This window comes from Pelodiscus sinensis, chromosome 1 (genome assembly GCF_049634645.1).
Source record: "Pelodiscus sinensis isolate JC-2024 chromosome 1, ASM4963464v1, whole genome shotgun sequence".
Classification (NCBI taxonomy): Eukaryota; Metazoa; Chordata; order Testudines; family Trionychidae; genus Pelodiscus; species Pelodiscus sinensis.
Window position 1 is genome coordinate 215,585,585 of NC_134711.1, and position 13,114 is coordinate 215,598,698.

The window sequence follows — 13,114 nt, forward strand, 5'->3', positions numbered from 1 at the left end:
GTACTCAATGTGCTGCTTCCTCGCTGACCTTCTTCTGATGCTTCTTTTGTAGCTCATGGGGCTATGTGACCTTAGTGAAAAGAACAGTAATAGCAACAGCCACCTTCCTAATGCCTAGCCACCGTTTTTTTTAATTGCCACCCAACTCACTGAATTAGCCCCTTTTTTTGCAGGGGGGAATGGTGGAGCAGCACTCCAGATGTTCAGATGCTTTCTCAAACATCGCGTCTAAAAACTGGACTAAAAGTCTCATGCAAACAGGATGTCATGAGATTTCTGTTTCTGGCTGGGTAAGAAATATTATGCAAAGAACTATTTTTATTTACTTCAGTGCTTCCAATCCTTGCTGAAAAAACAATAAATCTGTTATTTTCTGCAGATATTAAAGTGCTATGTCTGTGGTGAACTGTTGCCTTTTAGATCAGTATATACAGAAAAAGTAGTGCTTCCAGTTTCGGGGGCAGAGGGCTTGAGAGAAATAAAGTTAATTATGCTTTTTTGAACCTTGAAAAGTTTCGAGTTTGCTTTGAATTTTGAGCAGTTTGAAAATGTTTCTTGCTTCATCCAAATTGGTTTGCACATTCCCTGTTGAATCAATGCAATTTACGTTGTCAAATAAATCACCACTGCTCTTTAGAAAAACACACAAACAAATCCCCGCTCAGAGCAGTGTTGTTAGGATCCTGTTGAGGTTAATTCTGCCCCATTGAAGTCAATGGGGCTTTAAACTGTGCCATTTAGTCAATGGGCACAAAACCAAAGTCCATTGTGAACAAATTTGCAAATTAAACTGCCCATTTATTGCCTCCAGTGACATTGCCTCTTTAAAAAGAAAAAAAGTGGATGTGTTAATTTAGCTTGTAAGCACTACTGAGTATATCCGGTTACAAAGTACATTATCAGAAATTACAGACACATTTGTAGGAGTATTTATTTTCTAAATTACTGATGTGTATAGTTAGTAATAAAAGTGTCACTAGCAAAAGGGAAAAGGAACATAGAGGTATGCCTACTTTGCACACTTTTCCAGATATTCTCAGACTGATAAGAACTCCAGTTCATCTTGTAGTCAGAGACAGGAATTTTCTTGTTGAATGATTACTGTGCACATAGTGGGACTATTAATCTGTTGTCACGTGTTTTTCTTGGAGGAATTAGTTTCCTTCCTGAAAAGGTCCAATAGGTCAGGTAAATATCCGAGTTCGGAAGCAGTTTATTTCAGTCCCTCCCTGTTAAACTGAACATTTCTAGAAGAATTTGTTAGAGGAAAGCTCTAGAAAACCTCATTGTGCAGCTATGCATTACAGTAAAGTCAGGGAGCCATTTTAACTGTATATGACAGCTAAAAGGTCTCCTCTTTATTGTGTAATTTGAAAATCTCGTTCGAAATCAGTATTCAGTTTTGGTTTTTGTTTTTAATAGCATTGTCTGCCTACAAATGAAGGGTCAGATTGTAGAGCCTTTACTTAAACCAGCTCTTGCTCTTGTGAGTAATTCCTGGTATTACAGTGGAGTCCGGATTATCCGACTCCCGGTAATCCGACACTCCGCTTTCTCCGACCTTGCAGCTCCCGGGGACTTTGTCCCTGGGAGCTGCAGGGTCGGATACAGCGCGGGTGGGGACAATGGCCCCGCTTGCTGCCCCATCACTCTCTTGGAGTAGCTGCTGCCTCCTGCCCAGGACAACGGGGCAGCGAGTGGGGCCGTTCTCCTGCTCCTGCCGGGGCTACTTCTTCCCCGGTGGCGGCGGCGGCGGCGGCAGCAGCAGCAGCTGTCTCCGTGCTCTCTAGGAGCAGCTGATGCGCTGCTGCTGGGGAAGACGCAGCCCCAGTAGGAGCCCCATCAGCTGCTCCTAGAGAGCACGGGGACAGCTACTGCTGCTGCTACTGGGGAAGAAGCGGCCCCAGCAGCATCAGCTGTCCCCGTGCTCTCTAGGAGCAGCTGATGAGGCTCCTGCCAGGGCTGCTTCTTCCCCAGCAGCAGTCCCTATCATCCGACATATTCGGTAATCCGACCATGTGTCAGTCCCGTTTACGTCGGATGATAGGGACTCTACTGTACTTGATCAAATAAGCATTCTGCAGTATGAGTAAGGATTCTAAAATCAGGCTCCAATAAATTTGAATCTGTTACTATCCATCCGTTTTCTTGTTTTGTATTTGAATTGTAAATGTTCTCTTTGTATAGTACTTAGAACAATAGGATACTGCACCATGACTGGAGACTGGGGTTCCTAGTTGCTATGATACTATTATTTCTTCGTATTATCTCAATTATACAGTATTTACATTGTCTGAGAGGGGTAGCCATGTTAGTCTGGAACTTTTAAAAAATGAGTAGTCCTGTGGCACTCTCCACTCATGCTCATCTGAAGAAGTGGGTTTTGCCCACGAAAGCTCACGACACTATACATATAATTGGTTTCTCTCTAAGGTGCCATGGGACTACTCATTTGGATGTTTTTTTAAAGTATTTACATTGGTTTATCTGACCATATCCTGTCATAATTTACACCAGTGTAAATCCAAAGTAATCCCATTGAAGTAGAGGAGTAGTTCTGGGTTGTACTGATGAAACAGAATTCAAAATTTGATTTGTGATCTTTTAATTATAAACAAAGCAGACAGGCATATGGTTATGTAGCTCCCTTTAGGGCACTCCCTGTTGTTGATAAAGTGCTATACCACGAGAAGTAGAGATGAGCCTGAATCAAACACTCAAACTGTAAAGAATGTTTGTAATATGACTCTGAGGCCATGGCTATGTTAGAAAAGGTTTGTACAGGTGTATGCCAGAGGTCTAGTTGTACAGACAAAGCTTCCTAGTGTAGACACAACTTATACAGGCAAAAAAAGAACTCTAGCTTGTATATGTAATGCCAGTTCTTGAAGTGAAACCACTTTGATGCTGGTAGAACTGCAACATCATTAGGCAGGGCTGGCAAGAGACTTCGCTGGGCCCCAGGCAATGGGGGGAGGGCTCAGCTCTGAGCCCCTTGGAAGGAAACAGGAACTCATTCCATGAGGAGTAACGGTCGTTCGAACTAGGAAGCCTAGTTCGAGCTACCTAGTTCGTGCCCCGTGTAGCCACGCTGCACGGGGTTCGAACCAGCGGGGTTTTAAAAATGGCGGCGCCCCGCTTCTGCAAATGAAGCCAGGGAAATTCAAATCCCGTGCTTCATTTGCAAGTGCGGTATGCCTACATTACCCCGCTAGTTTGAACTAGCGGGGTAGTGTAGACATACCCCAACTGAGTAGAGCGGAAGAATGACTTCTCGTGTCTTGCTCACAACACTCCTGTTATTGCATCCCAGAATCATGATTTTTTTTTTTTTTTTTTTTGCAACAGCATCACACTGCTGACTCATATTCAACTTGTGGTCCACTATATCCCCTAGATCCCTTTCTGCCATACTCCTTCCTAGATAGTCCCTTCCCATTCTGTATGTGTGAAACTGATTGTTCCTTCCTAAGTGGAGCACTTTACATTTGTCTTTATTAAACTTCATCCTGTTTACCTCAGACCATTTCTCCAATTTGTCCAGATCATTTTGAATTATGACCCTATCCTGCAGAGCAGTTGCAACCCTTCCCAGCTTGGTATCGTCTGCAAACTTAATAAGGTTACTTTCTATGCCAATATCTAAATTGTTGATGAAGATATTGAACAGAGCTGGTCCCAAAACAGATCCTTGCGGAACCCCACTTGTTATACTTTTCCAGCAGGATTGTGAACCATTAATAACAAGACCTCTATCATATCCCTCCTTAATCACCTCTTTTCTAAATTGAAAAGTCCCAGTCTTTTTAATCTCTCTTCATATGGGACCCATTCTAAACCCATAATAGTTTTTGTTTCCCTTTTCTGAACCTTTCCACTGCCAATATGTCGTTTTTGAGATGAGGCACCCACATCTGTACATAGTATTCAAGATGTGGGCATACCATAGTTTTATACGGAGGCAATAAGATATTCTCTGTCTTAACTCTCTCTCCCTGTTTTAATGATTCCTGACATTCTGTTTGCTTTTTTTGACTGCCAGTGCACATTTAGTGGATGATTTCAGAGAACTATGTACAATGACTCCAAGATCTCTCTTTTGAGTAGTTGTAACTAAATTAGTCCCCATTATTTAGCATGTATAACTGGGATTATTTTTTCCAGTGTGCGTTACTTTACATTTATCAACATTAAATTTCATTTGTCATTTTGTTGTCCAATCACTTAGGGTATTGTTGTGCAATCACTTACTAGTTTGAACTAGAGTGGCTAATGTAGTCATTCGAACTTGCAAATGAAGCCCGGGATTTAAATATCCTGGGCTTCATTTGCATGTTCCCGGGCGCTGCCATTTTTAAATGCTCGATAGCTCAAACTACCTGACCGCGGCTATACACGGCACAGGCTTGGTAGTTCAAATTAACACTCTTAATTTGAAGTACCGTTACTCCTCCTGCAATGAGGGGTAACAGTAGTTCAAATTAAGAGTGTTAATTCAAACTACCTAGCCTGTGCTGTGTGTAGCTGCAGGCAGGCAGTTCGAGCTACCGGGCATTTAAAAATGGCGGCGCCTGGGATATTTAAATCCCGGGCTTCATTTGCAAGTTCGAATGACTACATTAACCACCCTAGTTCGAACTAGGGTGGCTAGTGTGGCCATACCCTTAGTTTTGTGAAATCTTTTTGAAGCTCTTCACAGTCTGCTTTGGTCTTAATTATCTTGAGCGGTTTAGTGTCATCTGCAAATTTTGTAACCTCACTGTTTACTCCTTTCTCCAGATCATTTGTATATAGGTTGAATAGCACTGGTCCCAGTACCGACCCCACTAGTTACCTTTCTCCACTCGGAAAACTTACCATTTATTCCTATCCTTTGTTTCCTTTCTTTTAACCAGTTATCAGTCCCTGAAAGGACCTTTCCACTTATCCCATGACAACTTACTACTTAAGAGCCTTTGGTGAGGGACCTTGCTAAGGATTTCTAGAAATCTAAGTCTGCTACATCTACTGGACTACCCTCATCCACAAGTTCGTTGATCCCCCTCAGAGAACTATAGTAGATTAGTAAGGCATGATTTCTCTTTACAGCAATCATTTTGATTTTTCCCCAACAAATTATATTCATTTATGTGTCTAACAATTTTATTTTTTTACTATAGTTTCAACTAATTTGCCAGTACTGATGTTAGACTTACCCATTTGTAATTGCCAGAATCACCTCTAGAGCCCTTTTTAAATATTGGTGTTATGTTAGCTATCTTCCAATCATTGGGTACAGAAGCCAATTTAAAGGATAGGTTACAAACTACATTAATAGTTCTGTAATTTCACATTTGAGTTCTTTCAGATCTCTTGTGTGAATGCCATCTGGTCCCAGGGACTTGTCACTGTTAAGTTTATCAATTTTCTCCAAAACCTCCTCTAGTAACACCTCAATCTGGAACAATTCTTCAGATTTGTCATCTAAAAAGACTGGCTCAAGTTTGAGAATTTCCCTGACATCCTCAATTGTGAAGATCAAAGTAAAGAATTCATTTAGTTTCTCTGCAATGACCTTATCGTCTTTGAGTTCTCTTTTGGCATCTCAATCATCTAGGAGCCTCACTGGGTGTTTAGCAGGCTTCCTGCTTCTGATATTAATAAAAAACATCAGAATTTTTTATATACATCAGAGTTTATGTACTACATCAGTTTTTGGCTAGCTGTTCTTCAAACTCTTTTTTGGCTTTTCTTAATATATTTTTATACTTAATTTGACTGAGTTTATGCTCCGTTCTATTTTCCTCACTATGGTGTCTTTGAATAGTTTCCATGGAGCTTGCAGAGATTTTACTTTTGTCATTATACATTTAATTTCCGTTTAACCTCATTTTTGTGTAGTTCCCCTTTCTGAAATTAAATGCCACAGGGATGTTAAATTTTATTACATTATGTTGACTATTGCTAAGCACTCCAGCTATATTTACCTTTCGGACCAGATCCTGCGCTCCAATTACGACTAAATCAAGAATTACTTCTGCCCTTGTGGGTTCCAGAACCAGCTGCTCCAAGAAGCAGTCATTTAAGGTAGCAAGAAATTTAATCTCTGCATCCCATCCTGAGGTGATGTGTACCCTAGCAGAATGGGGGTAATTGAAACCCATACCCATCCCTCATTATTGAGGTTTTTTATTTTTAAGCCCCTGTAATCTCTCTTAGCAGTTCATAGTCACTATGAGGTGGTCGATAATATATCCCTACTGCTATATTCTTATTATTAGAGCATATAATTACCACTCATAGGGTATATCTACACTACCCCCCTAGTTCGAACTAGGGGGGTAATGTATGCATACCGAACTTGCTAATGAAGCCCGGGATTTGAATTTCCCGGGCTTCATTAGCATAAAGCCGGCACCGCCATTTTTAAAAGCCGGCCAGTGCTAACCCCGTGCCGCGCGGGCTACACGCGGCACGGGCTAGATAGTTCGGACTAGCAAGCTATTCCGAACTATCTGTACGCCTCGTGGAAGCACTGGGGAATAATTAGTCTGAATAACTCTGGGGACTAGTTATTTCACAATAGCAGCACTGGAATGTCCACCCTACCTCTATTTTGAAATAACTATTTCAAAATTAGTGCTATTCCCCGAGAAAAGCAGGAGTACAGATTTCTAAATAAGCGGCCCGCTCCACTTATTTATTCAATCTAAGGGAGATTATTTCAAAATAAAGCCCCAGTGTAGACCAGGACAAAAAAGAACTCTTCCTTTACTCCCTTTTAACTACAAATCAACTAATTCAGACTAACCTAGCAACAATAAACACATGGAAGAACATGAACCTCTCCTGACTACAGAGCTGGCCTAAGCTACAGGCTGACCAGGCTACCGCACGGGATGCCCAAACCGGGCGGGGGCGGGGACACGCATGGGCCGGGGGGCAGGGCCATGAATGCACCGCACTCCTGGGGCTCGGGGCACATGAATGGTAAATGTTTAAGGCTGTTAAAGACTTACACCTAACCCACATCTTTTACAATCCCTTTATTAATACTGTGCATTGAGACACTTGATTCAGCTGAACCACTTATATAATATCACCACCTTTTTATAACACATTTTCCTCACCAATTAATCTCTGAACCCAAGATATTTAAAACGGGGCCTTCCCGATAAGTGACACTTACAGGGATAATTGTCAGATCAAATTTGACTTGATATTCAGGTTTGGTAAAAATAAATGTTTACAAGAAACATAAGTTCATTAAAAAAATCATCTTGGGCATGTTTTGTTCAAACAAATCCCTTCCCCCGAATGCCTACAATCCAAAAATGAAAGGATTATATTAGAATGTGAGAACCAGAATTTGAAATGGACTATAAATGGACAATAAACAAAACTGAAAGTGACTTCTTTTCCATGTCCCAGCCGAGACAAATGCAAAACATAAATGGCATGAAAGATTAAGCTAGACTTTTCAAGTTCTAATAACCTAAAATGAAGTTTATAGCAAAGGCAACTAAATCTGTTTAAAATATTTATTTTTTAACTGTGAAGCCTCAGAGTTTGAGAGCTTGTCTCCAGAGGGGATGAAGAGGATTCATGCTGACTTTTGGTGGGCAGGGGGTTTTAAATTGATATACCCTCTGTCCATGAATTCTTTCGCAAAAAAGGCTTCTTCCTCATAGAAAGAGGGATACCAGTTGCACAAAAACTCCTCTGTTCTTTCTATTTACGGTCAATTTACTGTCAAAGGAATGCACTTTCAGTGTGGATGCTCCACTAGTTTTTTGCAGAAAAATGGCTGTTTTTCCACAAAAACTCTATAGTGTTAGACATAGCCATAGTGACTGCGTGACTTGGCTGGACGGAGGAGCCACTGAAGGGCAGTTTTAACAAGGGAAGAATAAAAAGAGAGGGAGTGTGAGTGCAGGTTTATACTCACCTAACAGGAGGTGCTCACAAAGGGTGAGCATTCACCATCACATGGGACTCAGGTTATGTCTGTTTTTATAAGAGCAGGAAATACGACTTTAATCTTGCAAACCAGGTATAACCTATGTAAACTGTTGCAGTGCATCTACACTGAACCCTAAGTTTGGAATAAGATACATAATTTGAGCTAGACAATGAGGAGTCCAATGGCATCTTAAAGACTAACAATTTTATTTGGGCTTAAGCTTTCATGGGCTGGAGCCCACTTCATCAGATGTCAGGTTTCCACATCATACATCTCTGTTGTTGAATAAAGAGCCACTGAGAGCAGGGGGACTGGGATCCTGGAGTGCCCTAACCACTGGACTACACAGTCATTCTCTCACTCTGTCTGACCCCATGACTGCTCCACAGTAGCTAACTACTTAAACAATGATCTGAGAAAGAGAAAGTAAATGATTCTATAGTCTACCAATTAAGGCAGACTACAGGTCTAGTCCCCACTTCCTCACAGACACAGAGACAATGTATAAGCAGGAGAGAATATTCCATAGCTCAGTGGTTAGAGCACCTTCCTGAGATATAAAGGTAGGTTCTATGAGCCAGATTTTGCCACCCTTATTCACTAGAAATAAAACCTTATTTTAAGATTAGGCTTTCAACTGGGCTAATCAGAGTAAAATACTACTCAATGTGAGTGGCTAACTCTGTCTCTTAATGAACTAAATCTCCTGCAGAGGGGAGTGTCAAAGCAATGTCTTCTTTTTTCCATGTAGATTGGCCAAAAGATTCCTCTCTGTTAGGTAGACTTCTTCTAAGAGAAATCCAGCAAGTTAAGGCAACACTGAATTTGTTGGAATGGCAAGCCTACAATTTTGTCAGAGATGAAGTCTGATTAATTAATACACTAACAGTAGTATTCTGATAATGAGATTTGGAAAGAAGGACAAGAAGCAAGTATTTCTATCTGAAATATAAGAGACTGGGAAACCAAAAAAGCCATTGACCAGAACAGCCATTATGTGATACAAGTTGTCAAAGCCTGGAATCATTCTGACCTAATGGGGACTGTTGTCAGTTATGTCTGGAGTAACTTGTGTGAAGTCATCAGCTCTGTTCTCTTTTGAGTGGGGTTTATTCATTAAGGGTGCATCTACCCAGCACAATTATTTTGAACTAACAATGAGAGCGTCCACACAGCAATTCCATTATTTTGAAATAAATTCGAAATAACGGACAGTTTACTCCGACTTCTGTAAACCTCATTCCACAAGGAATAATGCCTATTCGGAAATATCTATTTCGAAATAGCTGTAGTGTGGACGCTCCACGGCTGCTTTTTAGAAATAGTTCCTCCCGGGAACCATTCAAAATAATTACTCCCTAGTGTCTCCTGGGGCTCTAAATCAAGGTAGCACATTCACATTAGGGAAGCCTGCCTCAGACTAATTTTGAGGCTTCCCTGTAGTGTAGACGTGCTCTTTCATAAAGAGAGACGTTCATATTCCCCTCCCTCCTTCAATTTATTTAGTGGAATGAGCAATTAACAAAATTCGCACGTAAGCTGTTCTCCTGAGGTGATCTCCCCATTAGGAAACTGACACATTTATGAGCTCTGAATACATAATAATAACTGAACGAAATGGGGAAACAGAAAGAGTTCATGCCTCTCTGAGCTATTGTTTCAGGTAGAGGTCTGTGTGGGACTACTGTAAAGCCAGCAGTGAGACTCGGATCCTGTGAAGGACCCACTGCCATAACACTTGGAACAGGAGTACAGAATAGTCCTGTTCAGAGCTCTAGTTTCAGGCTCTTTGGCAGCGGACTCGGCCAACACAGTGTTAATTACATCAGTTCAAATTTTGATAGTTTTGTTCACAATCCTAAGGGTTAGACAATTATTCTAAAATGAAAGTGTGGATCCTGATTAAACTGATAGCATATACCTCCCTATCCCATTTAGATCCACCACTGCTTTGGCGACGCTCTGCTGAATGCCTCTGCTAGTACATTCAAGTCTCAAAATACTCTGAGGTGTTTGTGTACTACAACAGAATGAGACTTGAATTTCTCTGAAGCTTTCTGCCAGAGCATGCTATGCAGCTTGATGTGTGACTAATTTGTAAGCCTCAAGGTAGTAGTGGGGTTTGAACTAAGAGTGGAGGGGACAAGTAGAAAGGCTGTAAAACCTCATGACACCAGATTTCTAAATATGTGCGAAAGGAGACAGAATTTTTTGTTAGGAAGAGGAGTAAATAGTGACAAATCTCAATAGATTAGATGTTACCTATCTGGACTTCTTCATCCCATGAAAGGACTGAACTTTACACCACCTTAGAAGACTTCTTTGCAAGATTTTCAATAGATACTGGATCTAGTTAGGCCACAAATGCAAAGAAAAAAACCTTCTTTCAGTTTTTCTGCACTTCTGCTTTCAATTGTGGCTGAAACCAGGAAGCACAAGGCTTGTTAAACCTGGATATGGGGAGCAAGGCTGGAAATAAAAATTAGCCTAACTATTGCATACTTCTGATAAAGATTGCTTTCTGGTTTGGTTTTGTTTATCGTATGGTTGAAACTAATTCACTGTAGAGATGGTTCTCTTCTACCCCCAAACTTTGGAGTTCAAATAAAAAGGGAGCTGGATGTAAACTGCCACTGGTGTCTCATAGCCTCTGTTTAACCAAATATTTTAGAATTAGGCTGTTTCAATTCTATTTGTGAAATTCAATTCAATTCAATTTCTAACTATTGGTTGAGCCTCTTTGTCAAGTTCCAATTGCTATTAAAATATTTCATAAAGAAAACATCTTTGCTTAACCTGACTCCATAAGTTAATACTTTGAACAAAGGGAAATTGTTTAAATAAAAGCTAACAGTTTCCACTAATTTAAGACATTGTGGTTTGTTTGTCACTTCTTTGCCAATTGATATGCTAAGATCTGTTCATATAAGTGTATACTTAAAATAGCAGGCATTAGCTTTATATGGGAGCCTGGCTCTTACACATCAGCATTGCATATGTTTATGAAAAGTGTTTTCTGGTATTAGTGGCGTGGAGTTTGAAAAGGGTGGATGGGCACATGAAATTAGTTGCAGCTCCCTAGCCCTAAGCTGCCCAGCCTCGGCATAATTTCAAGTTGCATTGAAGCATCTCTGACTAGCATAGGATCAGCTGGAATTCCCTCTGTGAACTCCTTTTACTCAGCTTCCCAAGAACTCATTTTGACTCCAGACTATGCCACTCAGGTATTTTTATTTGCATATGACAACACTGCCTTAAGCTGATCAAACTAAACTGCAGGGGGGAGGTGAATGATGGGTGTATCACATTTCCAAGTTATAGAGAAAGACTGTCCCTTTATACGCATTTGCGCATCTCAGTGTGTTCACTATACACTGCATCACACATTTTTGGATTGGCTTTGTTATTCTGCTGGAACCTATTGCTATGCATCATGTTCTGTCCATGTATTGTTCATGCTTGACTACTCCTTACCTCATGTCTACATTCCTCATCTATCTTGCTCATTTTCATTCTTTTTCATAGTAAATGGTTCCCTGGTGTTCGACCTCTTATCTTAGCTGGCTCAGACTCTGTTTTCTTAGTCTATTGATCTATTTACTTATCTTATTTAGCACAAAACCATATGTTTTCAACCTAATGATCTGTTTACCTTCCAAATTCTATCTTTCAAGAAATAAGGCCCCTTTCTAGATGTTAATTACAGTTAACCTTTATATAATGCTCATTTATACAATGCATTTTTTATATAATGCAGTGTTCCTTTAGTGACCTATTTTTATGTTGCGTGCACTACTTTTATCTAGCACACTTGCGGGAGGGAGTTTGGATGCAGGAGTGTGATTGAGGCAGGGAGCTGACACATGGTAGAGGGCCCAGAGTGCTGGCTGGATCTGAGGCTACGTCTAGACTGCAAGCTTCTTTCAGAAGAAGCTTCTCTGGAAGAGATCTTCCAGCACAACTTTTTCCCAAAGAGAACATCTACACAGCAAAAGCACAATGAAAAAGCAATCTGCTTTTTCAAAATATAGTGTCCACATTGATTGGATGATATGTCGCATTTCAGTTGTGATTACTGTAGACGGAATGGCCACCAGGGCACCTGTGCTTTTTCCTGGAGGCCTCTTCTTTCGAAAAAACACTCTCTTCCACGTCCACACACACCTTTTTCCAAAAAAGCTTTTTCAGAAAAAGGCTTCTTCCTTGTAGAAAGAGGTTTACTGCTGTCGGAAAACCCCCTCTGTCCTTTTGACTTTCTGTCGAAAGAACTCAATAGCAGTGTGGGTATAAGTGTAGTTTTTCTGGAAAAATGGCCATTTTTCCAGAAAAATTATGAAGTGTAGACATATATACCCTGAGAAGCAGAGCCCTCAGAGTGTTAGATCTGAGAGGCAGTCACTTTGGGTGGCTCCCCATGCCTGCTGTTCGTTGTGGAGGTGGATGCAGGACTAGGTGGTTCTGCACACTGTCTCTGCCTGCAGTCGCTGCCCTCACAGTCAGTGCTCAGAGAGGAATGCAGGCAGCACATAGAGTTGTCTAGCTGGGTCCCCGCCAAGAACAGCAAACACACAGAATCGCCCAAGAAAAGTGCCTCCTAGATCTAGCACCCCAAGTCCCCTCCTGCACACCAACCCTCTACCCTCAATCTGCCTCTCAGAACCTGCACCCCCAAAATTTACAACTTTGTCATGTCTGGGAATGTAGCTCTATTTTTCCTAGTCTTCCATTTATATAATGCATTTGTATGTAACACAGTTTTCTAGGAACATAACTACCATGTTATATAAGGGTTTACTGTACTCATGTCAGCACAGACTTCTGCTACACTGTAGCGTAGCCTCCACCACACCCCCATCCCCAACAATATCCTAATGCCCCCCTGTACAACGGGTTCGAGGGCTTGTACAGAAGGCAGTGAAGCCACTATAGCTTTCCATCAGTGGAAAGCTCCCTTGCATCAACAGAATTATCAACTGACTATCTCGGAATATATTAGGTCTATTTCATGCCAACAGTGTACCAGAGCACCTGGCTCTGTGAAGGGTGTGGGAGCATTGGGGGGAATCAGTGAATGTAGATAAAAGGCCAGTTTTCCAGCTGGAAATTTCTCTGTTAAATAGGTTGCCAAGTTTGCCAACAAGTCATACCTGTACACTAGTTGTGAAGGTAAAA

At 41.1% G+C, this 13,114-nt stretch overlaps 1 protein-coding gene across 6 annotated transcripts in view; it reads left to right on the forward strand.

Moving 5' to 3' along the window:
* The window catches only part of MID1 (midline 1), a 349,991-nt gene that overhangs the window by 217,541 nt on the left and 119,336 nt on the right, over window positions 1-13,114 (forward strand). For 5 of the 6 annotated variants that reach the window (XM_006120186.4, XM_006120183.3, XM_006120182.4 and 2 more), the window contains exon 3: window positions 174-290. The exons of the other annotated variant lie outside the window; for it this stretch is intronic. In XM_006120186.4, coding sequence (XP_006120248.1) covers window positions 174-290 — 117 coding nt within the window. The remainder of the gene's footprint in view (window positions 1-173; window positions 291-13,114) is intronic. 6 annotated transcript variants of the gene reach the window in all.